The sequence below is a fragment of the Oreochromis niloticus genome, linkage group LG3 (genome assembly GCF_001858045.2).
Source record: "Oreochromis niloticus isolate F11D_XX linkage group LG3, O_niloticus_UMD_NMBU, whole genome shotgun sequence".
Lineage (NCBI taxonomy): Eukaryota > Metazoa > Chordata > Actinopteri > Cichliformes > Cichlidae > Oreochromis > Oreochromis niloticus.
This window is the reverse complement of record NC_031967.2, coordinates 15,903,854-15,931,484: the sequence shown is the minus strand read 5'-3', so window position 1 is coordinate 15,931,484 and position 27,631 is coordinate 15,903,854. Positions and strand designations below refer to the sequence as shown.

The 27,631-nt window shown below is 40.0% G+C and overlaps 1 protein-coding gene and 3 long non-coding RNA genes across 5 annotated transcripts; 3 read left to right on the top strand and 1 right to left on the bottom strand.

Annotated features, from left to right (window-relative positions):
• The first annotated feature begins 4,006 nt into the window (after positions 1–4,006).
• LOC102076537 (uncharacterized) lies at positions 4,007–7,353 on the top strand. The gene is made up of 5 exons (XR_002060316.2): positions 4,007–4,330; positions 4,925–5,022; positions 5,105–5,155; positions 5,695–5,850; positions 6,409–7,353. It is a non-coding gene; the product is annotated as an uncharacterized LOC102076537 (long non-coding RNA).
• LOC109200120 (uncharacterized) lies at positions 5,784–16,202 on the bottom strand. The gene is made up of 3 exons (XR_002060330.2): positions 16,189–16,202; positions 8,536–8,609; positions 5,784–5,916 (listed from the first exon to the last, which is right to left on the bottom strand). It is a non-coding gene; the product is annotated as an uncharacterized LOC109200120 (long non-coding RNA).
• On the top strand, positions 8,545–8,825 carry LOC112846217 (uncharacterized). The gene is made up of 2 exons (XR_003219077.1): positions 8,545–8,617; positions 8,695–8,825. It is a non-coding gene; the product is annotated as an uncharacterized LOC112846217 (long non-coding RNA).
• On the top strand, positions 12,521–26,162 carry capga (capping protein (actin filament), gelsolin-like a). Of its 2 annotated transcripts, none has more exons than XM_003458706.5 (9): positions 12,521–12,676; positions 19,666–19,859; positions 23,497–23,651; positions 24,123–24,281; positions 24,481–24,630; positions 24,799–24,885; positions 24,972–25,104; positions 25,500–25,591; positions 25,751–26,162. In XM_003458706.5, exons 2-9 carry the CDS (start codon positions 19,667–19,669, stop codon positions 25,814–25,816), a joined length of 1,035 nt encoding a protein of 344 aa, XP_003458754.1. In that variant the 5' UTR covers positions 12,521–12,676; position 19,666; the 3' UTR covers positions 25,817–26,162. The 2 variants fall into 2 exon arrangements, with proteins under 2 accessions (XP_003458754.1, XP_025761379.1); XM_025905594.1 differs by lacking the exon at positions 12,521–12,676 and adding an exon at positions 15,138–15,202.
• The last annotated feature ends 1,469 nt before the right edge of the window (positions 26,163–27,631 follow it).

The window sequence follows — 27,631 nt, the reverse complement described above, 5'->3', positions numbered from 1 at the left end:
GAATTGTCCCCACCAATAATTTGATCTCTTCGAGTAAAGAAAAACAAAACCGATAGAAAGAAAAATAAACGATCTGTCAACGTCTCATTCACCCAGCGGTGCAGAAAGAGTTAAATTACGTTCTCTACTGGAGTCCTATGTGACAAATATGGCCAATGTGATTGTGCCTTTCAGGGAGCTCTGTTTAGTTTTAGCAGCGGCAAGCCTGCGCTGCGAGGACCTGCAAGGAGGAGAGGAGGATGGCAGCAAAGAGGAAGAACCTGGATATAAGAAAGTATTTTTCAAAGAAACCTGTAAGTCACTTAAAGTCAAGTTCACTCATAAAATGTGTCCGTCATAATAACGTTACAGGCTATGCTAGGCTTTGGCCCACATCAGTCTAAAATTCTATATAACCATGAATAACTTGTTTTGGAAACTAACTGCACAACAGGCAGCACTATTAGTTCTCTCAGTCTCAGAGTAACATTTCAAATTTTGATTGAAACTGTCAGAGAAAACGGCAGCCTCGAGCAAGCCAGGATATTAGTTTACAGAGGCTGTTAAAATTATATGTCTAACGTTAAAATGTTGGTGACACAATAATTTCATCCTAATGGTACTGACATATTCATAGGGTTAATTTTTGAGACAAAATATCATGAGGTAGTCATGATTTTGCAAATATTCCACCTTGTAGTGCAGTTTGCACAAATTGTTTTAAAAATGCACTCACCCTACAAACATTACTGATGAGTCAAGATCTGCACAAATTGACAGAAACACTGAAGCAGCTCCACATTTTATTCTTATTGTCATGTATGTCCTATTTGTCAGGTGACAGAAGAACCAACACAAAGCTCAGAGAGTAATGGTGATACAAGATCTCAGGTGAAATTGGATGATGACTTGGTGGTTCATTACTGTATTTGAAGCACATGTGTGACTGCATGTATGTGGAATGTCTCACTGTTATTTATCAGGTGACAGAGGCAGCTCTGCCATGTTGTAGCTCAGACAGAGGTGAAGAGACAAGGTCACAGGTGACTGACTGATGTTTTGGTGCTATAGATTAACGAGAGAAGAAGGCATGTGTTTGGCTGCTTCACATACTGGACATTGAGTTGTTGTGTGGGGCACCAGTAGTCCATGTCTGTTGCTGTAACAGTAGTTCATGTTTAGAATAAAAAATCCCAGCTCACTGATTTGATAGGGGCAATAGTGTGCCTAAAATGTTGCATAATTTTGGTAAGAGATCTTTTACTTTGTGGTAATATTAGATGAGTAGTTTTGTATAAGAGATGTTGGTGTACTATAACTGAAGTAATGTTGTTAAGTCCTTAAAGTCATATTCTTTTATTGTCATGACTGTATTTGAAGCTATTTTTATTTTTGTATGATACCTGATTTATATGGAATATGGCTGAAGTAAACTAAAGTCATTTGTTTAATAGTAATTTAACATTATATAATTCACATATAAAACTATGAATTGTAATTTTAAATGGTTTAAAAGCATGTAGAATAGGATATGTAGGCAAGTATATTTCTCCTCTTTTTATTAAGAAACAAAGACAAAAAAGGAAAAAAAAGAAACAGGGCAGGGTTCAGTGGTTGAATCATCCGTCCCCACCAATGCCAAAACCAAATCTACGCCCTTAAATAAGGCACATAGATGAGTTTGTCATGTAAAGAGGTTAATGCACCTCTCAAATCGCTGCAATCGTGAGAGAGAGCATCTTTAGCATAGTTATCAGCAGCTCTAAGATAAGAGCAAGTCTTACTCCAGAGCATATCCACTGCAATCGTGAATTCATGAACTAAATCATCTGGAAACTTTACTAACTTGTCATTTTTGACCGGAAAATAAAATCTTTTTCATTTAATTTGAAGCTTTATTTGAACTCACGGACAGGAGCCATTTTCAGTTTCCTATCTGCATTTGTTCCTGATGTGCTGCTGCCTGTGTTGCCGTGCTAATCTCGACGACGATGTTGTGTAACGACTTTTGGAAGCAATGAGGGGACGGGACGGTCCCGAAGCAAATATGTTGGAAATGCGTTCTAAAAAAATGGCAGGGTAAGTGTGTGATGTGGCCGTGCATCTTGTGTTGAAAGATGCAACCCTTTCAGTAGATTCTAAATTGAAAATTCGACTGTTTTCTCCTTGATGAGCATTTTCTAAACCTCTGCAGCAGCTACTGTTTACAGGAATTTTATTCTGAAAATTAAGAACCTACACAGATGTTTAAGAATTTGTATGAGAGCTGATTCCACCAGCAAAAATATGTTTTACTTTCCTATTTGTTTCCATGTTTGTCCCAGGAAAACACATCTACATTATAAATGTGAGGAAGGTTTTTCTCACAAGTATCTCAGCTCGTCATTAAACTCTTTTAGTGACGCTACAGATAAATATCAGCCACCGACATCGTTTACTGCCATCCTATTTGCTGATAAACGCCCAGCATCAGTCAGTGTCAGTATTCAGCTGATACATCTGTGAATCTGTAGATGTGCTGTTACATGATGAGCCACAATTTGGGGTTATTGAGTGTAAATGATGAAATTAAAAAGTCACTTTGGTGATGGTATCATTCAGGGAATAAACAAATACTAAAAAATCCTGTGTAATGCAGTTTTTCATACTTTACAATTCTGTAAAGTGTAGGTTTGTTTTCTGTGGAAACCAACACTTCTCTGTATTTCACTGTTCAAAATGTAATCACAACATTAAAGTCTGTCAGAGGTTTATCGCTGTAAGTTATGGATCATGAATCTTGAGATTAGCAATAAAAGTATTTTGTCATGTCAGGAATAAACATGAAAGACAAGAGTGGGAAGCTTTGTGTGGCTAATCGATTTCATCTGAAAAGCAGAAATTCTGGACCTACACGCTAAACGGAAGTTATCTGTGCAAAATAGCATTAGACCCAATTGCACAATGGTCGATAAGGTTATTTTTAACCGATCTGATCTTTAAAGTTTGTCTCAATATCAAAGCTTATTAATTTAAATGTCTGTTTCTGTGCAAGAGGGCGATGGTTAAGAATTGAAGTATACACCTCTATACACCACTCTGTGTTAAATTATTAGTTATTATTTCTCTGGCTTGGCTCGCTTCCACACCCTGTGTTTGTCCAGTTTTCTCCCCTGAACCCAGCCGGTCACAGCAGATGGCCGCCCCTCCATGAGCCTGGTTTTGTTGGAGGTTTCTTCCTGTTAAAGGGGAGTTTTTCCTTCCCACTGTCGCCAAAGCACTTGCTCATAGTGGGCCACTTGTTTTATCTTTGTACTATTGTTGGGTCTTTACCTCACAATATAAAGCGCTTGTGATTTGGCGCTACATAAATAAAATTGAATTGAAAAGGGTTAGTGTCTGTGAATAGTCAGTTGCCATTGACAACTGACTAATCTGGACCATTGAAACCACTGAATAAGAGCCTATTATATATCATGTTTTAAAAAAAATCTAATGAATGATGATAAACTAACCATTTATCTGCCTAGCCAGTTTAGGGAAAGTAATAAAGCTAAGTGTTTTACAATCACACTCGTTCAAACCCTTTTAAATGGGTTGGCTCATGTACAGTGCAGTTCTGTTTGGTATGTAGAATACACCTTTCATTATGGGAAAACCTTTAACCTTCTAAGACCCAAACTCTTCCATGGCATGTATTTTTAATTTCTCTTTGATATTTGGGCTGATTGGGACCTGATGAATGTAAAAACAAAGAATTACCAGATTTTTTTTTTTTTACCTAATTTTTGTTTCTAAGAAAAATGAGATCCACATATGAGGATATTCGTTTAAAATTTCAGTAGAACAGTAGCAGTATAATGTCCTCGTAAGTGGATATCAGGCCCATGTAGAGCAAAATTGAGTATTTTGGTCTAAATAACCCAAAATGTGATGTCCACATATGTGGATGCCAGGTCCTAGGAGGTTAAATTGCCCATGTTATCGGTGTCACAAAAGGGAAACAGTGGAGACTGTGATGATTTCATGCAGGAAACACCAAAAAGCATAGAGGCTTGCAAAGTGAAGGCTGGGGTGGCAGTTTTAGCAATTTTATTTATGAGTGGAGCCTCAGTGAAGAGGAGGAAACTGTTATTTAGGTTTTTTCTATAAAATAAATCTGAGAAAACTGTGATAGACTAATGAAATATTAGCAGTAATACATTGTAAACAGATGCCAACTGCAGTTAAACTCCAGAGGAAGTGCTTGCAGATACGTGGCTTCCTGAGGACACAACTTTCTGTTTCATCACTAATCCTCCAGCATTGTTGTTTTGGTGGCGCAGGCTTCTTCCTTGATACATCTTCACATCTTTTTTCAGTGCACCTCCAGGTAAACACGTTTCCTTAAACACAGAATGAAGGTATAACAATTTTTATGCTACTTGTACTTGTGCGTACTTTTAATGCCAGTTAAGAATATCTCTACATGCTTATCAGTACATGACGCTCAGTCTTGTGTGTCATATCGTCCCACTGGTGGATTTGTTCAGTGCTTCATGACGCATCCTGTATTGTACTCTTTTATATTTGCATTTATGTTTAATAGGCTATTTACAATAAGTAGTGTCCATTAATTCTCTTCACCTTATCCAATCCAGAGGGGCTGGAGCCTGCATTAACTAAATGTTACTTTTAAAAAAAGAAAAGAGCAAAAATGTTCAAATAAATTTGTTGTTTGTTTTGTGGTAGACGTCCTGCCAGTACAAATGGGAGGAGCCACTTTATCATTGTCCTTTATGGGAATTTTTTTTTTTTTAATGTTTTTTGTGGCACATTACTAACATTTACATAAACTGAGTGTCTTACACAGCAGAAAGGTAACACCTGATTTTATTTTCTGTTGGGGGGGGGGGGGGGGGGGGGATTAGGTGGTTGCTCATTCTGTAAGACTGTATGGGTAGTAAACACTTCTCTTCTCTGTCAGACTGAATTTTTCATTTTCCTGACAAATAAAAACAACTGGACTATCTGGATCTGTGCTGGTGGAAGTTGGCATAATGGCAAAACAAACAGTACCAGCAGGTAAGAGAGTGCTGTGCAGCACATCTGCAGCTGTTGAGCCGTCTCATTTGTGATTTTAAAAATCTATTCTGTCTCCCTTCAGTTTGCATCTTAGTGCTTTTATTCGTCACAGTCTTTACTCAAGTGATAGTTGGTAAGTGAAAGAAGCAGCACATTCAAACTGAATTTATCTGAATATATATTACCAGTGCATTTAGCATATGTTATTTTTATGATATTATTAATAGATTAGTTGCTTCACAGAACCAGACAATAGAAAATGGCATAAGTATAAGAATACCATAGCTTCCCTTTATGCTCCTGCAGTTTAACTAATGAGTGTGTCGAAGAAGGTGTCTTTGTCCTCTGCACCCTGCATTCCAAACAAATTAGATACATAACATCTGAGACTACCTCTCAGCATCAGTAAGACGTCCCACACATATTGACACATATTGATTGTCTGCTTCACACTTTGTTTGTTAGGATCTGATCACTCAAGAAAGCTTAACAGTCAAATTAAGAAAACTGCGACTCCGTGAGTGAGCCCTTCACTGTGTCCCCAACAACACACCAGTGTAGATTAGATCAAATAAACAGTTCATGAGAAAAGCCAGAGGTTTATAATAAGATAGTCGTCAAACGGGTGACGTGCAAGCAGTTCTGGTGATACTTTGTCTTTGTGCCTAAAAGGTTGGAACTCCAACGAAGACTGTCCAGGAATTCCCTTCATCCCTATTTATCTTTGTGGACCCATCATTGCCTTCTTTGCATGGTGTATGTACAGGTCATGTAACCTGCTTTGTTTGTCCGTGACCACCCTCTTCTTCATTTGCTGGTACATTGCTGGTAAGCTTTAAGGGTTTTACTCAATTTCTGACCACAGCAGGCAGCTCTTGAAAAATAACATGAAGCCTGCACAGAAGAAAATACCAGATTAAGCAAGCAAAAAGTATGACAGAGAAAGAAAACATAAAGCAAAACTATAAGCATAGTTAATATAGGAATTATTCAAGTAACCAAGTGATAAGTTCAATCCTAAACCTAAACCTGACCAGTTTACTCTGGAAATGGACATTTTTAACATCAAGGAGACCTTAAATTGGCAAAATAAAGAACTAATTAAGAAAAAATATCATACTAATTCAAGTACTGATGGGATTAAAGGAGGAGCTTAAATCACTTGTTTCCAGCTGTGGATGAAGTTAGGTGCTGCACCAAAAAAAAGATAAGAAAAATAGAAATAGCGAAAGCTAAAAATGACTGGATTCATCGCAAAGCTTGTGTTTGTTCTCCTCTCAAGTGCCCGAAGAATAGAAATATATAACACATTCTATTCAACTGTTTCTTTAATTGATATTGCACCAAAATCATTCATTTTCTGAGATCGCTCTCATATTTCTGCAGGTAATGCAGTGATCTACAGCAATTATAAACAACTACAGATTACAGACTACAGATACTGCAATAAGACGCTCTACCTTTTTGCATTTTGGAGCACCACTCTGACCAACGTCTTATTATTTATTTGTTGTTGTTGCTGTTGTAAAGAAGAGGCAGATGAGGTTGTTGATGTTCAAGTATAAATACACAAAAACTAGAAAACTAGATAATCTGCAACATATTATACATTTAATAGGTTACTGTTTGCAAAAATTTAAAAAAAAAAAAATTTTAAGTATCTGTATTTAACTCAAACAGAAACTAGAAAAATGTTGACAATGTACGTATCCAGATAAATGGTAGTGTTATCAAGAGGGTAAAATTTGCAATATTTTGGAAGGTTTGATGACTTTGTGACTTCCAAGAGGCAAATTGATGGTTTTATGAAAAAAGTTTTGAATTATGTTGTTTTTTTAAAATTCAGAAATTGTCCTGAATGTGAATTGCTGTGATAATAACATTGTGTAATATGCGTCCTACTTATTTTAGGAGATTGCAGACGTTACAAAAACAGTTATATTTAGCTGTATCATGGTCCAAGGTAGATGCTCTCCCTAATCCTCTTCTTCATTATAGACTTCTGAAGTTGTTTAAATATAACATCCTTCATAATGCCCATGTAATGCATAATGTTGTTGTTTTTTTGGGGGGGGGGGGGGGGGGTGTACGTGTCACTCTTCAGATGTCACTGGAGTCGCGTTATCTTTAAGGTATTCTTGGGATGTTTGAGTGATTTAGGTTAGTATGATGATGTCTTTTGGGAATTATATATATACACATGTATTTCATATATAGTCCACATTCACAAATTATTCACAAATCATTATTTCAAAAATAACTGCATCATATTCATGATCGTGTTTGAATTTGTATTGTAGTCGATTTGTGAATAAATTGAACTGACTTACATTTCCTGTTTGTTCTTTATGTGAAATCATTTCTTCATCGCTCATGTTTGAATCTTAGTTTCACTTCTTCCAAGTGGAACAAAAACAGACTGCAGTTATATGCAAACTCCACTAGATGCTCCCCTAATGCCTTTACATCCCATGACATTAATGCCTTTGCAAGAATCTGTGATTCAGAAATATTTTCTTACCTGAATTAGTTCATAATCTACAAACAACTTTACAACTGTCTCTGACCACATGTACACAATATGATGAAATCCAGTCTGTCTTAAATGTAAACACCTGAAAACGTTTTTACATCGTCTGTCAGTGTAACAACAATCGTAACATAATAAATATTTTTATTCTACTTTTTTTCCAGTTACTCAGATGTAAAACAAAGTCAGGAAACCCAGAGGGGTCATCTGATTGTTGGGCTTTTCTCTGTACTATTGTAGCTCTTTGGGGTGACTTTTGTGATTTAGCACTATATTAATTGAACTGAACTGAACTGAATGTGTGATATCACTTTATTTGTGACAACCTCAGCCAGACAATGGCTAAGCTTTCTGACATTTTCGCATGTTTTTTATTTATGTTCAGCCTTAAGACTCCATAGGAAACATCTTCTCCTTCCTTTTCTATAATAATATTATTATTCATCTACAGGACAGATGAATAGAAACATATGCTCTAATACAAAAAACATATATAATCAACAACAGATATGTGTATTATTTCACAAATGTGTACACTTGGACACACGCGTGCACACAACAAAAGAAGTCTAGCATTGTCAGGATGTACACAACAAATTTAGACACCTGATCGTTAAATAAACTTAATTTTACTGCATTTAAAACATCAATAAACATCTCCTTGTTTTTGTTCAATCTTATTAAAACATCAAAACTTTAAGTTACAGTTACATTGTAACTGACTTTCAGTCAAGAGAGTGAGTTAGAAAACACTCATAAGGAAGTGCACCAAAATTCCCATTATGTTAAAAAGTACAAATGGCAAAAACAGCTTACCGCTCCTTCAAAGTAGAAGAAGCATAATTATTAATGTTAGTTGTCACAACTGTGTTTACCCTGCACTCCCATAGTGGCTGCCGTCGTAAAAAAACAGCCTGCTAATCAATCAAATCAATCTACTCGCCCCTCGTCCTCTTGGGGGCGCTCTCAGCTCGTGGGCTCACCTGCTCACAGAGTTCACCAGTCACTTTGTAGGAAGTCCTTCATTGGAAATTGGAGCCGTCTGTTAGTGTGGAAACTGCACAGGTAAAATGTATAAAATGAAAAGGTGAACATGGGGTTAATTTGCAGCTGTACCTGACTGACTAAAGCTTTCACCTCAGGAACCACAGCGAGGCGTAGCAGGTAAAACAGCTATCTGGATGAAGGTGTTTGACAGATATGCAAAAAACAAAAGAAAAAAGAAAATAAAGAAGATTCATTGAGCTGTGAAAGTGAGACTGAGGAAGAAAAACAAAAGCTGTGTTTAGTTCAGCTAAACACTGATAATCCCACTTTGACTCAGCTAAAATCAAGTCCTTAAAGTCACAAACCACTTCAAGAACCTGTTTGAAGCTCAGATCATCTCTAATTGGTTTGTTGAACATTACACGTACTTCACTCCGGCAGCTCTGAAGGCTGGTAATAGCAAGATACAACTGCTGAAGCAGCCAGAGGGTCTTTGTGCTGTTCTGGTAGATGTGCCGATCTGCTTCTCCTACATGATTTGGTCTGTTGGCTTATATATTTTTGTAAATTTCGACATGTAGCTTTTGCAATGAACCAAAGATAACAGACCTGCAAAATGTCAGATGCTGAAGTTTTAATCTTAAGGACAGTTTGTTTTTGTTTTTTCCACAGACATGTAGTGACAAACACAAGAATCACAATAGAATATAACAGAATAAAGTCTGCACACATATACTCTTGAGTGATATCCTATTCTTAATATATTTCATTTAATATGATGTCAGCCCACCCTTTTCCTTTTATAACAAAACCCCGGCACCCTGAAGCTGTGACATCAACTCTGAGTGGGTTTTAGATAGTAGTGCGTCACGCTCATAGCGTCTTTGTATTTCTATTACTGTACAGACAGTCGGAAACCTCTCAGGATGATGCTAGCTAAGCCAACGCGATTTCAGTTTTGTTAGCTAATGAGTAAAATGCGAAAGTAAGCCATTAAACAGGAGTAGCTACACTGTATACGAGTTTGTTTGTTTTTTCCAACTCAAGGCCGTTAATCTGTGGGTCGGACAAACAGTTTATTGGGAAATGAAAGTTACACCACCTGATAAACTATGATATGCAACCAAATTTGTGCTTAGTAACTAATTCTGTTTTACCAGCATTAAGGCACATAGATGAGTTTGTCCTGTAAAGAGGCTCATGCACCTCTCAAATAGTTGAAATCGTGACAGAGAGCATCTTTAGCATAGTTATCAGCAGCTCTTAGATAAGAACAAGCCTTACACCAGAGCATGGTCACTGCAATCGTCAATTCATGAACTAAATTATATGGAAACTTTGCTAACTTGTCATTTTGACCGGTGTGGAGATTCACAAATTGTTTTATTGCTGCCATATAACCTGCATTATTATAATTGCATTAATAACATGTTTTACAGCATTATTTGATTAGTAATATTTCTTACAGGGTTCATATTGCATTGAATATGTTTGTCATCACATTCATTCTATTCACAGGTAGTTTATTTTATACACATTGCATATCTGTGCTTGTTTAGAGTTGATGTTCCATCCAAGAGGGTTGTAAGCTTCACTGGTGAGAGTGTCCAGGTGATACATGTTGAGGGAAGATGAGAACATAGAAGATTGACTGCATGCATGCTTACAATACACATAAATCTAGGGACAGGTCTGAGCGAAGGCCCAAGTGTCTTCTGCTCCTTCTTGAAACTTGCTGCAATTTAGTCTACTTAGTGATTAATGACGAGTGTCCATTTTTAGCTCTTAGAGACCCTGTAGCTTGAAGTTGGTTACCTTAAAAGGCAAGTGTCTTTGACCTCTTTGTAACTGGCTGCCCTTTTAGCGACCTGGTAACAGATGACTGGAGGAGATAACCAGCCCTCAGATACTCTGAAGGCTTAGGACTATGATTGTGCATGGAAGGTGTTATGGAAAAGAGAAGTTATATGTCTGTGTCTAGCTATTAAAAAATGTACAAGATGTACCATTGTCTGCAAAACAATGACTGCACATAATGTATTTTTGACCTGTATTTGACGCCATGGGGGGCGGATACCCCAATGCTTTAAAAGTGTTCTCCACATGTATTTTTAGTAGAGAGATAGAGAAGACTCATGCGGTAATTTTGTTCTGTATTAATAAACTCATCGTTTGATTGCACTTTTCTGGGGCCTCCGTGGTTTGTTTCACTGCTCTACATTGATCGATTTCGCGACACCGGCAAATAAAATCTTTTTCATTTAATTTGAAGCTATAATTGAACTCATGGAAATTTTTGGTTTCCTATTTGCACATTAATTTCTTTTTCCTAATATTCTGATTTACTTCATTTTCATGCAACAAAGTGTGACAAAGGTCACACAGGTGGGAAGACTTGAGTAGGGGAGGTGCTGGACCCTAGAGCAGAAGCTTCCTGCCCACAGGAAGTGGAGATTAAATAATCGTTGACTAATCGAAGAGAAAAAAAAATTAGGCAGATTAGTTCACTATAAAAATAATCCTTAGTTACAGCCCGAGAGTTCTGTTGGGTTGGGGTCAGGACTTTGTGCAGGCCGGTCAGATTCTTCCACACCAAATGTGTCTTTATGGACCTTTCTTTGGTGAACTGGTTTGCAGTCTTGTTGGAACAGGAAAGGGCGATCCCCAAACTGTTTCCAGAAACTCCAGAAAAACAACCCCACACCATAATCCCCCCTCCAAAAAAGTTTGCACTCAGTGCAATGCAGTCAGACAAGTACCGTTCCCCTGGCAACTGCCAAACCCAGACTTGTCTATTGGCTTGCCAGACAGAGAAGTGTGATTCATCACTGCAGAGAACACGTCTCCACTGCTCTAGAGTCAAGTGACGGCGTGCTTTACACCACTGCATTGACGCCTTGCATTGCGCCTGACGATGTAAGGCTTGGATGCAGCTGCTCAGCCTGCGATTTCATGTGGCCTGCCACTTCCTGGCTGAGTTGCTGTTGTTCCCAGTCGCTTCCCCTTTGTTGTAATACCAGCTGACTGTGGAATATTTAGTAGCCAGGAAATTTCACCACCGACTTATTGCACAGGTGGCATCCTGTCACGGTACCATGCTGGAATTCACGAGCTCCTGAGAGCAACCAATTCTTTCACCATTCTTTGTAGAAGCAGTGTTCATGACTAGGTGCTCGATTTTATACACCTGTGGTCATGGAAGCGATTGGAACAACTGAATTAATTAATTTGGACAGCACGGCGTAGCTTGATTGCGTGAGGTTTAAAGTTCTCCTGAATATTTTATGCATTTCGTTTGATTTAATTGATCCTATGAATTGAAATTCCAGCCATCAATCCTTATCCATATCTGAATCAAATTTTTCTAAATTTAAAACATTTGCACTTTATCAGTAAATAGACAGCAAATTAAAAAGTCATCGAAAATATGAACAGAGTTCAAAGGCAAGAAGTGTTGCTTTAGATGTGTCAAATAGGTGCTGATTGCAAAATCCAGACAGCATGCTGTTCACGCCTCTGTCCAGATAAGAGCTCATTTTATCTGTTGGGAGATCCTTTACCTGTGGAAAGGATGAATCACAGGTTTCCCACTATGTGCATGTAAAGCTGTGCAAGTGGGTGGGTGCGTGGCATTCCTTGTGATGAACTGATTAACTATGGGCGCGTCCAACTGGGAGAATCCGAGTTTGACTAATTACAGGAAAACTGTTAACTTCTGTGAGTCACAGAGAGGCCGACTGAGCTTATATTGTTAAAATGAAGAAGGTTTCATTAAACAACAAGAAAAAAACTACTAATGTTGATGGTATGGCATGTTATTTTTTATTTATTTATTTATTTTTTACACCAAATTTTCACATTTCTGACACAAGACACAAACTATTATGGATTTAAACCACTTTCAACAGCTGGCTGGTGGTTTTGTGAAGCAGCAGCTCTGCCTTCACTCTGAGTCTTGACTAAATGTGAGTTTTGCGGGTTTTTTGAGTCAGAGGGCTGGGCTTAGCTTGCCACAGACTGAGGCAGGAAATATCTAACTGTGTGTGTGTTTAAGGTCGTGCTGCTTCTTGCATCGCTGCTTTTCTCTCCACTCCCTGCTCAGACGTGTTTTGTGCCACCGCCAGCTATCTTCCCAAGGTAAGTCTTATCACGGATTTGTTTTTTTACTTCCCTCTACAGTTCTTCACTCTGATTTCTTCTTTCTGTTCCTACTTTGTCTTTTGCAGCACTTTTCCTTTTCCCTGTACTTTCCCCCTGTCTGCTCAGCACATTCCTGCTCCTGGACAATGAGTCTTCAGTTTCACGTCAGTGGGACTCGCCTCTGTCCATCCTTCCATTCAAAGTTTACCCTTTTTCGCTTTGACGCTCTTACAGTTAGCAGCGAGGCAAGCCCCGTGTTTTTCATTTCCTTTCCTTTTACAGCTTTCTAACAATTTCCTTGAGGTTAGGGTGTGGCACTGAAGTAACTTCCAATCTGTGTCATTACTTTAGACAAGGAAGTAAACTACCCTTGGCTTTAAACTGCAGACAGCATTAAAATGACACTGTGTTTCCTTTCTAACCCCTCTTTGTTTTTCGGTCCTCTCAGTATCTCTGTCACTCTGTCTTGATTTCACTCTCATAAACGTAGAGCCCACTGAACCATACACACACACACACACCCTGTTCACCAGTCACCAACTAACAGATTGCTCTCAGGTCTCTCCACGCCTGATGCTCTGTGCACCTGCATGTCGTACGCTCTCATATTTCATTGTGTGCCCAACAGCGCATGAATGGCTGATTGGCTCAGTGACCCCAGCAGCCTATCTTTGACCTTGTGTATCCATCTAAGCCCTTCCTGTCGGCTCTCCTCTCCATCTAACCAGGCGCCACTTGATGCTTCAGTGGACAAGGCCATGAGGGCATCTTTGCGTTTTTACCATTTTAACCCCTTGAGCGACCTCGTTTTCTGCTCTGCGACTCGTCTTTAGTTCGTTTTGCTTGTTTCTCTGCGAAAGACTGGACTGGATTTTAGAGATCACAGTGCTGAGTTATTATGGCCCATATTAAATAGACCAGAGGAGAAACTACTGATTTTAAAATACCCCACATTATTTTAAAGGCCCATGAAAGATGATTTTTGTCTTACTGTTTTAATTCCTCAAGTTTATTTCACTCTTTATGATTGTATGTTTATTACTGACTGAAAATACACTCTGTACATGCTAGTTAAAATCTTAAAATCTACCTTGCTAGTAAATTTTCATGATTGTGCATCAAACAGCACAGGTTACTCCATCAAACCAAACAGGTCCTCTCTGCTGTTTCAGTCTGGAAAAGGTTTTTTTCTTGCTCCCTTGCTTTGCTAGTGAATGAAACCAATACCCAAATTTGAAAAATAATAGAAACCTAAAATGAAGTAAGAAAGAAAGAGAGAAATAAAAACAGGCCTATCAGTATTTATACATTTAATGGAAACTGCAGTAAACAAAATATAAGCAGATTTCGGTTTTGGAAGTTTGATGCCAGGCTTGTAATCTAAAAATGAGCTTAGCTTCAGAGCTAGTTTTGAAAAGTAAAATTGTAGTTCTGAGGTTACTCTTTCTATATCACTGTTTACATTAAAAAATACAAATAATGCAGTAACTAAAAAGATGCCCCTTTCAAGACCACCTCCTGGGACGCTGTTCTTTAAGTCATCAGGCTGCTAATGCATGACCCACCTCGTGCAGACTGTTTCATGAAACCGACTGATTTTCGTGCACGCACTTATTTATTGTATCTTCATTACATTTGGCTTCATTGTTACGAAGTCATTTGGGTGGTTGCAGCTGGGCCACTGCAACATCTTGATCATTTTCCTTTTCAGCTGTTCAGTTGTAGATTTACTGCAGTGCTTGGGATCATTGCCCTCTTGCATGAACCAGATTAGCTTTAGCTGTCAGACAGATGGCCTCACATCTGACTCTAGCATACTTTGGTATACGGAGGACTTGATGGTCCACGTTCCCCTGGCAGCCCGTCCACACAAGCCATACTTGTTCAGTGTTTTTCTACGGGCACAAACTTTAACATTTACCATCCTAACTGAGACCTGTAGACTCTGACATGTATCTCGTGGCCCTTATCTTGGGGTAAAATTTGCTGTGACGTACGCTCCTGAGCAGATTATGGCATTATGTTAAGACACCTGAATTCTTCAGATCTCCAAACTGCTCACACTTATCGGCAACTGGCTGCTACTTACCCTCTGAACCTCAGAGGCTGGATACAGAAATGCTTTACTTAGACCAGCCCTTCGCTCCTGTTTTAAAGAGGGCAAATGGGGACAAGGGGAAGAGATGGCGATAGAGGAGGGGGAAACAGTGGAAAGACGAAGAAGCCAGCAGCTCGCTCTCACTGTAATTATCAGCTTGGTGTTTAGCTTTAGCCAGGAAACCAGGAACCCGACTCTCCCCACCTCCACACACACGCAGCGTCCTATCTTCGGGCCTCAGGTAGGCTTTCATCACTCCGGCTTCAGTTACCTCCCACATATAAGCTAACAAGGCCAGGTGAGCTCAAGCACTCCTCCTCGTCAGACCCCTCGATATCTTACAACCTCCAACACACACTCCAGTGGACACGCAGAATGGACCTGGAGTCAGACAGCATGCCGGAGGTACCAGAGGAGATCATACAGTTAAGTGGACCGGTGCTTTTATTTGTGCCTCCTTACTTACTCTTCAAGCGGCTGTCCAAGCATTGTAACCTTAACCCAGTGGCCTCTGCATGTGCCGCCTTTCTCCGTTTCCCTGCACCCCCTCTACAATACACAGTATATGTTCAAATGCTCACTACACTGCGCTGTTTGCTCGATTGACAGTTTACAAAAATAATGCTGAGTTTTAAAAGCATGTTGACATCCTGTTAGTCAGACCACAGTGCTGATAGTCAGCATTGATAGATGCGCTGTTTTCTGCTGCCTAATGAGTTGTTTTAAGACACATAACGCAGTAGCGCTGGGAGCAGCTTCCTACATGTTGGATCATCACTTGACTCTAATCCCTATAATTAAGCTAATTGCTTGTTTTCCAGCCCTCCTCTATCTTCACGTTGCCTCTGTAGCAGCACAGTTAAAACAAAAACTACTCACTTATATGATGACTGAGCTAAAAGAACGTGTTAAAGTGTAAGTGTTCCACCCGTGCGTTATTTTATAAAGAGATGTTTATCTAAATGCCCACTGGGGCTCACTCTGAATGTGTTGTGACACCCATAAGTTTGCCACCTTTTTTTAATTAGTTTTATCGCAAGACAAAAAAAACAACCCCACAGCTTCTTGGCGTTGTGACGCATTTTCATGATAAGGTTGATGATGAATATGTGAAACTGCAGATATACATCAGCATGCATCAATATGATAATGATTATATAAAAGCTGGGAAGTCTTTCTTCTCGCTCGTCAGCGACCCTGAAGTTAATATTTATCAGTCAGATCTTTGACATTTTGAAAGTTGGTTTTTAGCCATTGAAACCAGTTGTCTCATCATCAGCTACTGTTTAGCCACTTCCTGTTTATTTTGAGGTCTCTGTTCTGTTTCCCACCCTTTTGTACCACACCTGTGGTCAGTTAGGATTTCAGTCTGCTTAGTATACCAGTCAGGCATAACATTATGAACACCTACCTAATATTGTGTTGACTCCACTCGACCTCTGAAGGTGTGCTGTGGTATCCAGCACCAAGATGTTGGCAACAGATACTTTAAATTCTGTAAGCTGCGAGGTGGGGCCCTCATTGATCAGGTTTGTTTGTCCAGAACATCCCACAGATGCTCGACTGGATTGAGATCTGAGGAATTTGGAGGCCAAGTCGACACCTCAAGCTTGTTGTGCTCCTCAAACCATTCCTGAACCATTTCTTTTTTGTGGCATTATCCTGTTATTTAGAAAGGAGGAAAGGGAGGGGCAGAAGGTCTAGTCATTTTCACATCCTTCAGTGACGTATGTTAAAATCCCCTATATGTAAATAGAGTCCAGGGCTCCTTCTTTCATTGCTCTGTGGTCCCATTCTGATGCTCACGTGCTCTTTGTTGGTCGCTTTCAGTGGTGGACAGGGGTCAGCATGGTTATCCTAACTTGTCTGCAGCTATGCAGCGCCCTACACAACAAACGGTGATGCTCTGTGCACTCTCACATCTTTCTATTCAAGCCAGAATTAAATTTTTAGGTAATCTAAACTACAGCAGCTCATCTGTTTGAAATCACCCTGTTACTGGTTCACCATTGTTCCTTTCTTGGATCACTTTTAATAGATACTGACCACTGCAGAATGAGAACATGACACACGAGCTGCAGTGTTGGAGATCCTCTGACCCAGTCGTCGAGCATCACAGTTTGGCCTTAATCAAACTTGTTGAAATCTTTACACTTGCCCATTTTTCCTGCTTCTAACACATCTTTGTGGATAAAATGTTCACTTGCTTTATACCTCACGCCCACTAACAGGTGCTATGTTGAAGAGGTAATCAATGTTGTTCGTTCACCTGTCAGTGGTCATGATGTTAACCTGATCAGTGTAAATATATCCTGCTTTGCACTTGTCAGTTGTCAGGTTGATTCAGGTTATCACCGTTGTCAAATCTTCCTGACATAACCTTGTGTTTTCTAGTTTTAGTTCATGAGCTCGTGCCACGGCATTGTCATCCATTTATCCGCAATTCACAAGAATCTCTGCTTTTCCTGCACTGTTGGTCTCATTTTAGTGAAACTTACAGTGATCACATAAGTTTATCCAAATTATAAGTCACTGTCATGTTTGTCATTTTACAGCACTTTTTATATATGTTTTCACAGTATTACCTTCATCCATACTATTTACAGTTTCAGCATTTCAGCCATTCAGCAAAGTCAGTGACATAAGAATCTCAAGGTTTACAGAGTTTGTACAAAAATGTAAAGAAAGAATTCTGAAATGTTGATCATGGAGTCGAGTGGTCCTATTGGTTAACTTCCTCGTTATATAGGTGTGGCCTTCATATCACAAGCTAACTGCAGTAATACAATCAATGCAACAGTGCTGCTGCATGCTCATAATTTCATGCTTTTTATATCAATGGTTACTACTACTACTACTTTCACAATACTCTGACCCAAAGCCCTTTCATTTGTTGGTGAATGAGATTAATTTGTCCAGATTATCACTGTTTCCAAACCACCCCAACTTTTCAATGGATTCTAACTCTCGCTAGTTTGTGTTGCACAGCCAATGACAAAACTTTGTGTATTTCACAAATTAACTTATGAACTGTGGTCGATCGTGGACCTGGTAAGCTATGACGTCGCCGACCTTCAAGTTCCCGTTATTGTTTTCTTTGTTCCTCATCCATTTTTAGCTTTTTAAGGACGATCCTGCGCGTTCTTGGCGTGTTTTATCAACCTTACCTTCTGCTTTTGACTCCTGCTTGCATTAAAACCTGGGTTTTGGCTTCTGTGTCCTTTTCCTGTGAGTCATTGCAAAATTAATTCCAAATAATTTTGTTTACGGTTCCCTTATATAGTTTTGTGCTGCTTTTAGCAGCTGGCAAGGGTATTCCTCAAATCATCAGTCCAACAAAGTCAGTTTCAACATGGTCTGTCTTCATCCAGAAGATCTTGCTGAAAACTGTAGAGCAAGGAAGCTGGCCGTCACTGAAGTTACAGTTTCTGTTTTTCTGTTTAAACAACATAATTCTTGTTGCGTGAAAGTTAACTAACCTAAAGAAATGGCCACTGTCCCAGAGCTTTCAAAATATCTCTTGGTCTTTTTCAGTAGATAAAGATTACTGAGTTAATCACCCTTACCTCACAAAAGAGCAAACCTTCACTCGCATGATCCAATGAGTCGCCGCCCCGGCCAAGGACAACTCGGATGTACTTGAAAGCTCCCAAAAAAAGACACTTCAAGCCTTTCCAGTGTGATCTATTGCCTTTTTATTTCTTTGTAACAAAATAAAACTTAAATACTTGTCCTATTAACCAATATATACATAATAGTTTGGTTAATAGGGCAAGTATGTAGTAGTATGTTGGCGATAAGACTAGGGACCTGTCCAGGATGTTCCCCGCTCGCCACTCTATGGCATTTCAAATAGTCTCCAGCACCCTCACCACTGTGACCTGGATAACACTGAACAAGTATATAAAAACAGACTGATGGTCAGAAATGAACAGTACACATATCATAAAGGGGACAAACGTCATCCTTATCTCCATTTTCCACTTGTCCAATTCTGGGTCGTGTGTGGCTGAAGCCCTAATAGGTACAAGCAATAAAAAATATGATTGCAAGTTTCCACAATTTAGTTGCAATGTAAAAATACAGTCGGGCTCAGTGAGAGAGAAAGACATGAAAGGTGGTGACGTTGGTGATCTGATCCCCCTACAAGGCTAACCGTCTGCTCTCGTGCAAAGAGACAAACCAGAAAAACCAAAGACAGGAAGACGTGGGCGTGTAGTTGGATGACACACTTGTTTGTGTACTACAAAAAAAACACAAATTTTTCGTTGCTAATGAAAAACAAAAGGGGCACGAATACGCGAGTCCACCCTGGCCTCATTCCTACCTGCGACACCAACTGTTTTTGTGCAGTGGCACTAAGGCTGCGTTGGTGTCGTGTTGCATAAAAGTCATGCTAGCTTGTGGTCCTCACGCAGCAACACAACCCACACTTTGTGTCTACTTGAGATATAATTACACTCATCACAGTGTCTCCAGCCTCTGTTCTGTTGCCTTAAAACGATTGCGGTAAGAGCGAATCAAACAACCTCCAGCTACATTCAGAAGTGTGCCTTCTCCTTGAGTGTGGAGAGGAGTGTGAGTTTAGTGAGAATTTAGGCACCTTTGAGGAGGAGACAAGAATGGTCACGTAAAGCCGCTCAGTTTAGACACACTGTGGCTTCAACTTCCTCTTTTACTTCTACTTACTCCAGCCAAATCCGTGCACGCGCTCCCATGTGGAACAAGTTACACAACACTGTTTTGCCACTTCCTGTTTCTTCTTCCTTCTTTAAGGGACATGATGTGTGACTCAGATGTCCTCCATGGATAAGCTTCCCATATGCTCCCTACTCTTTATGTGTTTTTTCTTCTAACACCTTTTTTCTTTGTTCTTTTCTCCATGTAGTATGCTCCCCTTGAAGCCAGTGCCAGGTCAGTTCAGCCCAGAGGTCCGGCAGCAGGGCCTGTGGGTATGGAGGGTAGAAAAGATGAAGGCGGTGCCACTAGATTCCTCTGAGGTGGGAGCTTTCTTCAACGGAGACTCCTATTTGGTGCTGGATAACCGCGGGGAGGAGGGAGTTGACCTCCACATGTGGATAGGTAAGAGACTGAAGACGCATCTGGCTTATGCAACATGCTACCTGATGCAAATCAAACACAAAGTAGTCTTGACTTTACTTGGAGAAAAACAATGGAAGAGTATCTGATTTCCATTTTACTCCACCCAGTAAAAGAGCTAAGCATTGTCTAGCGCTCGCTACACACCTACCCCTAGCTGAAAGGCTAGTAGCCACCCCGCTGATGGTGATGACACACGAGACACTCTGCTGCCCTGATGCATCATTGTGTGTCAAGAGAGGCTGGATGAAGAGGGATGATGAGGGAATGAGTCCAGAGGGAAGCATTAAAAATACAGGAGCACTGTTATAGTACTCAAATGCGGCTGTTGTTTCCAGCATGTATCCGGTGCTTTGGTAACACTAAGCTGATTGTCACAACTTGGAGAGCCCTCTCTTCGCTCAAGCGTGCACCTCTGTTAATCCTCCCTCCTCCTCTCCTTGATGGACCGGCGGTGACTTTGTGTGTCCACCGTTTGTTTAGTTCAGCTTTTTTTAATCAGTCGTACCAGCACCTGATTAGAGACTGTAACCTGTTATCGTTTTTATAATAGGTACAATTTACAGATTTCCACTAAATATGTTGCACACAGCTAAATAATAAAGCTGCTATTTGAAAAGAGGAAACCGATGAGAAGCAGTATGTGAAACACTAAGCACACCTTTAGTGCTTCCACATAAGCAAAGAGGGTAAGTAGCAGCCAGGTGCTGATAATCAAATGCACTTGATTAACTGATCTTCAGCAAGTGTGAGCACCTCTATAAAAGCAGACGTTTTGGCACCCAGGTCTGTTTTAACATGATGCCAAAGAGAAAAGATGTCAGAAATTATCTTAGAGAAGCAACTGTTGCTGCCCATCAAGGAAGAGTTATAAAGGCATTCCAGTCTAAAGTGAGAAAGATTATTTAGATTATATTGGAAGCAGGTTCAGAGAAATTACAAAGCAGATCAGAAACACCTCACCTCAGGAGCTGGGCACCTTGCAGTCATTGAGTCAGACATGAACTTCTCTGTATACTAAAGTATTCTAGAGTCAAATGTAAGGCCGTCTGTCTGACAGCTAAAGATTGACTGAAACTGGGCCATGCAACAGGACAAGGATGCTAAGCACGGCAGCAAACCTAGAGCAGAATGGCTGGAAAACAAAAGAAATAAGGTCCTGCAAGGCAAACCTCAATCTTACTTTAATGCTTTTGAGTGCCCTCAGTGAAATGAAGCAACACCGTAAAGATGAATGGGCCAAAATTCCTTTTAGAGCAAGTGGAGACACTGATAGTCATACAGAAACCATTACTTCAAGTTACTGTTGCTAAAGGTGGGTCGACAAATCCGCGGGTCATACCCTCCTGTGTCATGTCACTACTCCCAAGAACTGCGATCTCTCCTTGCACAGCTGTTTAAACCGAATCACTGGGTGTATTTGTTTTTATGGGTGTTTTTCACACACTGCTTCTACATTTTGGTTCAGTTTTTGTTAAATAAGTAACAGCCAGTGTTGGTCAAGTTACTTGAAAAAAGTAATCAGTTACTAATTACTGATTACTTCCCCCCAAAAGTAATCCCGTTACTTTACTGATTACTTATTTTCAAAAGTAATTAATTACTTAGTTACTTTTTAAAAACACGATTTACAACCTGAATAGGTGATAAAGCGATAGATCTTTCAGCCCAATTCTACTTTTTCTGCATAATCCATCATACAAAATGTAATCAAATGGAAACGTCTCTTTTTAAAACTTTAAACTTTAAATCTTTTAACTTTATGCATCAAGCAAAAACTTAATTATATGCAACATTCTCTGACTGGAAGAAATTTGTTTAACATTTAAACCTATTTTCTGCACATTCCAGCACATAAAATAAAATATTTTTTTGTGTTTACACTCACTCTTTCAAATAGATGCAAGTAAAACACAGCAGAAAATAAATAAAATCAAAGACTAGCGGTCCTGTTGCTCTATTTTCACCTGTAAAGCAGGACTGGGGTAGGCGGAGGTTTACCCTGGTGCAGGTGTGCCGCAGCGGTCAGTGGAAGACTCCGCGAGTTTCTCTGTGAATTTCACATTACGTCGTAGTACACTCGGTGCTTGCTTGGAAGTTTAGGGGGTTTTTCGCTGTAAAAAGAAGTTTTCTTCCCACGCACAACGGACACTAATGTTTTTGTCACTTTTTATGGAATCAAACTCAAAATAAGGTCAGTACTTCCACGCTTTAAACGCTGCACGCTCATACTCTCTCCGCACTCGATCCATTGTTGATCTGCACACAGCTGTTGTCACGAACGTCGCACTTGCTTACGTCACTGTCATGAGACGTTCTCGAAAAAATCACGTTTAGTAACGCAGTAACGCAGCGTTCCTACGTGAAAGTAACGGTAATCTAATTACCGTTTTTGCAATAGTAATCTCTTACATTACTCGTTACTTGAAAAAAAGTAATCAGATTACAGTAACGCGTTACTGCCCATCTCTGGTAATAGCACAGTCTAATGAGTAATATGTTGTTGCTCATCTGAAGTTGGATTTACATTATTTAAAGACCTAGTAAGAAACTCGTGAGCTTTTTTTCTTCTTCTTTTTCATTATGCCCTGTATGGTAAAGTGTAACTCTGCAGAAGAAGATGCAGACTGTGGCTTTCTTGAAAACTGCTCATGCTTATTTGTTACAGGAAACCAAAGACGACAAAATAAATGCACACAGCTCCAACTATTTTTGGAAGAAACGTTTTAGATTATAGATTTGTTTCCTTTAATTAAAACGTTTTGGCCAGCCCACAGTTAATCCTGACCCCTGTTTAAGTATTAATACTTAGTTTTACTGGTAAAGCTAAAATTAGCTTTAGTCAAGGGTAGGAGTAAAGGTTTAGGAGCAATCATTCTCATGCAAGCAGTGCAAGAAATAAGATAACATGTAGAGAAGCAAGAAAGCAAATGCAGTGTGTAATAATTAGATATGTTAAGAAGTTTGATGGCCTGGCGGTACAAACTGTAAGTCTGGTAGTACATGTAGCATTACTCATATGTTATGTGCAGAGCTAACAGTGCTTTGTAGCCGTAGGGTTAGATGATGCGGCAGAGGTCCACAGATAACCTGAATATCCTGGAAAATATGTGGCACCACTCCCTGTGGGCTAATTTCCACACCGTCTCGTACCTTTAGTATAATGAGAGGTCAGCCTCAACTCTCTCATCACTAAATACAGAAGTAAAGACGTTTTGAATATGTGAGAATTCAAATTAAATACCAGAAAATAACTTGTTAGTCAAAGCAGCTCCTACTGGATGCACTGAGGTAGATTTATCATCACAAACTTGACCTCAGCTGGTCGAATGTATTAATATATTACTGAATGCTTTGAAAAATCTCCCATAAAGTGAGAACAAATTCTAATTGGAGTGAAAAATTTAGACCCAACTGTGGGCTACCAGCAGAGGCTAAAGATAGACTGTTTATTTTACATCATACTCATAAGTTAAACTTGCAGCAACAGGTCCAGAGCAGTTTTTCAGCTTTTAATCCCCAAACTTGGTTTCTCACATCCCCAATCCTTCATAAATAGACTGAGTTTTTGTACAGGAAGAACATGCTTTTCAATGACCTGTGCTCCGCCTCGTTCCAGGTGAAAAATCGTCTCGAGATGAGCAGGTAGCTTGTGCCATGCTGGCCACCCAGCTGGATAATTTTCTGGGTGGAGACCCCATTCAGCACAGGCACGTTCAGGGCTTCGAGACTCCGGAGTTCATGGAGCTCTTCCCCCGAGGGGTCAGCTACAAGGTGAGCAGGCCTGATTCTAGACGGTGCTGGAAACAGCGACGTGTTTGGGTGCCTAAAACTGAAAATGCCAGTAACTTTATTACCACAGCATACCTGTGTTGTTCATAATGAAATATTGACTGCACAGAACTGTGCACTGCCGTTCAAAACAAGCAACAACAAGCTTTAAAATACAATATTTTATTTTTAAATTTATGTGTTTATTAGTTTATTTTTAGGAGACTGAGGTGGTCGGATCTCTGTAGATTTGGCCACCTCAGCAACACCATTGGTTTTATAAATAACTCATTTTTATCATTTTAGAGCTTCTCATGACTTCTTTATAGGTACCAATCTGAGCTTGTTAAAAAGAATCAATGTTATGGCTGAAATTGCTCGTCCAAAAAGTCAACTGTTATGAAACTTAAAAAAAAAAAAAAAAAACCAACCATGAAAGTCCCATCCAAGTGATGATTCTGCTTCTCCTCACAGGAGGGTGGTGTGGAGTCAGGTTTCAGGAGGGCTCAGGGCTCTGGCACGGTGCAGAGGTTGTACCAGATCAAAGGAAAGCGCAACATCCGTGCCAAAGAGGTGGAGCTGTCCTGGAAGAGCTTCAACAAGGGAGACTGCTTCATCCTTGATCTCGGAGAGGTGAGATAATCCATCCAAAGGAGGACATACTGGGGAGAAGTGCAGCCAAACGCCACCGAATCATTTGCTCTTTTAAAACGTGTCAGATCTATGTGTGCGCTACACAATAACCAGTGACATTTTTTGCTGCAATCTGCAAATACAATAAAGTGCCACTTTTACCACGTTGTGCTGATCTAATGTCGACAATTGTGCCCAGACGATTGTGTCGTGGATCGGCTCGCAAGCCAACATCTTCGAGAAGCAAAAGGTGCGCGAGATCGCCTCGCTGATCCGCGACACAGACCGACACGGCAAAGCCCGCATTGTGGATGCAAACGAGGGGGAAGAGCCGGAGGAGATGATCAAAGTAAATCCGTTTTCCTGATTTGTTGTCTAATTGTTTTATTCAGGAAGGATTTTTTTTTCCAAGTAAATGATTACATAAAAAAACGTTGGTTTTTTTTGTTTTTTTTTAAAAGCTTCTCGATTGGATCTCTTTGTAGTCTTTATAAGATGTTTTTGTGCTGCTTTGCAGGTCCTAGGACAGATTCCGACTTTGCCAGAGAGCACGCCAGAAGAGGACAGCAAAGCAGACGCCTCCAACATGGCCTCCCTCTACAAGGTAAGCTCTATATGCAGAACTATGTACACGGCATTGACGTTTTAAACCACAATTCCATCACTGTTCACTGTATGCTCGCTCATCAGGTGTCTGATGCCACCGGTTCCATGACGACGACCAAAGTGTCCGATAAGAGCCCGTTTGCCCAGGAGCTGCTGATTCGTGATGACTGCTTCATCCTGGACAACGGCTCCAACGGAAAGGTCTTCGTCTGGAAAGGTGAGGAGCTGCTACTCAAACTCGAAGCGGCAAACTCGCCACCTCCTCATATTTGATATCTGATGATTAAAAGCAAATCACCTCTGAACTGATCAGACAACACACCGAAGGCGAATAACCATCGCAGAAACATGCACTCACCCAACATTTCATTAGGTACACCTAATCTGTGAATCGCATGGCAGCAACTCAGTGCATTCAGGGATGTAAAGATGATCAAAGCTAAAGTTCAAAGTGAGCAGAAGAGCATCTCTGAACACACAGCAAACGGCAAACCCCTTTGGCCACAACAGCAGCTCCAAGGTTAATTTAGTTACCCTGAAAGCCTGTGACTTTGTGTGAGAAAAAGCTCTCAAATAGAGGAACTAATTAACATTCGTTCATTTAATCATCAGGTAACGGAGCCAACGCTGAGGAGAAGAGGGTGGCCCTGCAGATGGCGGACAAATTCATCGAGCAAATGAATTACCCTCGCATGAAAACACAGGTACTGCTGCGTCCTTCTTTACTGTAGACAGGAAAGCTCGTACCGTCTCTTAGTTTTGATTTTTACAGCCACAGATCTGACGTGTGAGTTTATGATGTCAACTGTAAGGTCTCTTATATAAGCGGTTAGCAGTAAAGTTTTATGTGCATTGCACTACAGGTGGAAATCCTGCCACAGGGGAAGGAGACCATCATCTTCAAGCAGTTCTTCAAAAACTGGAACTGAGCACTTCACTGGGAATCCTGCACATGGAGACAAGGCTTCTCTTCAGAGAGCACCTGTTACAAAATGCATTCGTTTTGTTTTTTTAATATATATATATAGTGACTTGTATGTACATAAAAAGTGTAAGGCTGACAGTAAGCTGCCTCTTGCCTTGGACTTTGGTAGAATTCGAGATGTGATGCCACTTTTATAAAAACAAGCTCCTTGTAGTAACAGAAAAAGGATATAAGGAAAAATATTAGCTATAACTCAAGTAAATGAGATGTGCTTTTTTTACGTTGGTTCAATGGTGTCCCAGTTTTGCCTGCATTTCAAAAATAAATGTAAAACTCTGGTTTATACAGGAGGAAGTTGTGCAGATTTTTTTTTACCCCCTCCTCCAGTCATCATGTGGGGAAATTAGCTGATGCTTATCAGTCACGTCTCCACCCACAACTGTGAGCTTTATATAACCTTTATTCTAAACTATGCCCTTACTGCTGCCACGGCTGCACAAATATTACACCCAACTTTATAATAACGCCATTTAATAATTAACAATAAGCCATCAATAAACTTCCACAATAATTGGCGATTAAACAATCTGGCATTATTAAGTCGGTCACAGGGGGCATTGCATTTACTGCTGAGTAATATGTGGCATACTTTTACATAAGGGACTTTTTGAAAGAACAGTTATATATATTGTTTTATCTTTTACCTGTTCGGCTTCAGCTGCAGAGATATCAAATTTGTATTTTTGCACAAACACGACGTCAAGATTGTTTTCATGCAACTATTGAAAAGGGGGTGACGAGGAAACCCTAAATAATCTGAGAAGACAATATTATCAGGCCTTCATTATTCCATATCCGTGACTTTCAGGATTCAGAGTAAACCAGCTGTGGGACTAAAAAATGCCACTAACTGTTTCCGTCACGCACTTCCCAAAATGCTGTCATCATTCCTCTTTGACCAGTCCCTGCCTGGGTTTTTGTATGGCTCCATGACCTATTTCCTACTTAGATTAAGCTAACAGAAACATGCCCTGGCATTTTCTCTTAATGACTAGCTGGTATAGGACAAAGGTCATTGCTTCTTTAATAATCAGCAGGCGCATTGAAACAGACCCAAATCTCCCACCTCCAGATGTCTCTCAGAGGGGATCAGCCTCTGATGCTGATGTTTATTCTGCTTTAACCAAAAACCTCTGGTTTAGGCATTTAACTACAACTAAAAAATGTTACTCAGACAGCTTTCTGACTTGTCTCTGTGATCTTGGGGTGGCTGAAGCTCAGGAGGTGGAGCAGGTCATCGACTAATCAAAAGGTTGGTAGTTCAGTCCCTGACTGCTCCCAGTCTGCATGCCAAATATCCTTGGGTAAGATACTGAGCCCAAGTTGCATTAAAAGAAAGTGCTTTTATGAATGAGGCAAGCTGTATAAAGTACTTTGAGTGGTTTGAGTTCATTTACCATTTATAAAAAGCTGCAAAAGCTGCAAATATACACTACAGCTTTTTTCGACGTAGAAATAAGTTTCTCCTCAGGGCCCTGCTGTGGACTCATGAACAATAAAATTATCCTGTGTGAAAGTGGCCTTTAGCTGCTTAGAAGCTACCCTGAGCTCCGTGTGGCCTCCCAGTCCTATAACACGTCTTGCTCACAGAGTGATTTGTGTTGGTCAGCCTCCCTTGGGGAACACTCAGCAGCTAATAGTTTACACTAGATTGTTGATTTTATTGTATACAAACAGAAACGCGTAGGGTTCAGCAACTTGCATAATGACGCTCTGACCTTGAAGTCACAGATAACCAGGCGGTGGAAGAAACACACAA

What these genes read in the sequence shown, in the direction of transcription:
- capga (XM_025905594.1), top strand. Translation starts at nt 15,153, where the DNA reads ATGGACCTGGAGTCAGACAGCATGCCGGAGGTACCAGAGGAGATCATA. An exon ending in TCATCCTTGATCTCGGAGAG is followed by an intron (nt 24,282 to 24,480) that starts GTGAGATAATCC and finishes AATTGTGCCCAG; the next exon opens with ACGATTGTGTCGTGGATCGG. An exon ending in ACATGGCCTCCCTCTACAAG is followed by an intron (nt 24,886 to 24,971) that starts GTAAGCTCTATA and finishes CTCGCTCATCAG; the next exon opens with GTGTCTGATGCCACCGGTTC.